The 1,391-nt window shown below is 46.6% G+C and overlaps 1 protein-coding gene across 3 annotated transcripts in view; it reads right to left on the reverse strand.

Moving 5' to 3' along the window:
• nfxl1 (nuclear transcription factor, X-box binding-like 1) overlaps positions 1–1,391 on the reverse strand; it is a 20,911-nt gene that overhangs the window by 18,567 nt on the left and 953 nt on the right. For 2 of the 3 annotated variants that reach the window (XM_016563942.1, XM_016563940.1), the window contains exons 1-4: positions 1,212–1,305; positions 489–622; positions 231–404; positions 27–139 (exon numbers count right to left, since the gene is read on the reverse strand). In XM_016563942.1, the coding sequence (XP_016419428.1) occupies positions 27–139; positions 231–404; positions 489–618 (417 nt within the window). In that variant the 5' untranslated portion in view covers positions 619–622; positions 1,212–1,305. Of the gene's footprint in view, positions 1–26; positions 140–230; positions 405–488; positions 623–1,211; positions 1,306–1,391 lie in introns of those variants that run through there. The other variant, XM_016563941.1, reaches the window with a different exon arrangement.

Raw genomic sequence — 1,391 nt, forward strand, 5'->3', positions numbered from 1 at the left:
TGAGTGAGTGTGTCTGTGAGTCTCACGGCCTGTGTTCTCCTGACAGAAGCGATGCAGATCAGACACGTGACTCCTCCAGACTGACACACTTCATGTAAGTAATGACGGGTCTTCTCCAGAAGACGGATGTCAGCATCACCTGAACACACACACACACAGACAGAGCATTTCCTCTTCCTCTCTCACAGATGATCATCAAATCATCACGTGTGTGAGTGTGAGGTCAGTACCCGTGTGAGAGCTGTACGGAGAGAGAGCTGACTGGAGAATCTGCCCCCGCTTCCCTCCATCTTCACTAACGTCATCCTCATCCTCAGAGGAAGAGCTGTGTGTCTCTGTGGCCAATCGCTGCGCAGCCGCCTGGTCAGTCTTCCTGATCTCCTCAAACCTGGACTGAGACGACACTGCAGAGAAACAGAGAGACCGATGGGAACGGCATCTGATCGGAGAGAGCGCGAGCTGGAGTGAATCTCATCCCGTTACTCTACCTTTCAGCTCGCTCGCTCCTCTGACCTCTGACCCCACAGCTCCAGGAGGACGTGCTGTCGAGGGGTTGGCGGTGATCTGACCTCTGCCCTGACCCCGACCTCGACCCCGTTGCCTCCACGCCGGATCCATGAGTCTGAAAGCAAGAGGAGAAGTGTGTGAAAGATGATGGACTGAATCTGACAACACGAATCGCTGTAAAACCACTTAGGAAACATGGTAAACTTACAGAGGAAACATTGAAAGAACACAGTAAATCAAATATGGTAAAACACTGTAAAAATCCCTGAAGGAACACCATTAAATCTCTGAAATGAGTAAAATCACCCATAAAACACGGTAAATCAAGGTTAAATCTCACATGACACGCCGTAAACAAGAGTAAAATCACTAAAGAACTGCTGGTGAAACAGAAAAATCAGGGTAAAATCTCACTGTAAACAAGAGTGAAATCACATGAAACAGCAAAAATGTGAAACATGGTACATGAGGGTAAAAGCTCTGACAAAACACAGTAATTATCTCTAATGAAACACGGTAGAACATGTTAAAGTCACTGACAAAAGCGGTAAAATAAGACAAAAGCATTACAGAACAGATGTCAGCTTTCAATAAAAGCCACTGTTCCCTCCCTGGATCATTTCATTTGTAATTTAATAAACCAGTGTGACAGTGTGCGCGAAATGTGAAGAAAAATGATTTGATATAAGTATAAACAGTCTTACCGACACGAGTCACTCTAACGATCAGCACGCACAAGGAAGACGGCAGCAACGCAGAGCATGATGGGAAATGTAGTCGTTAACAGCGCACGGTGAGGCGGAAACCACCCGTAAAAACGACAACTCCCATCAGCGTTCAGAAAGCGTCATTCAATGACACGTCCGCTTTTCACACTACCAGTC

The sequence above is a fragment of the Sinocyclocheilus rhinocerous genome, unplaced genomic scaffold, assembly GCF_001515625.1.
Source record: "Sinocyclocheilus rhinocerous isolate Xijiao unplaced genomic scaffold, SAMN03320098_v1.1 scaffold3366, whole genome shotgun sequence".
Lineage (NCBI taxonomy): Eukaryota > Metazoa > Chordata > Actinopteri > Cypriniformes > Cyprinidae > Sinocyclocheilus > Sinocyclocheilus rhinocerous.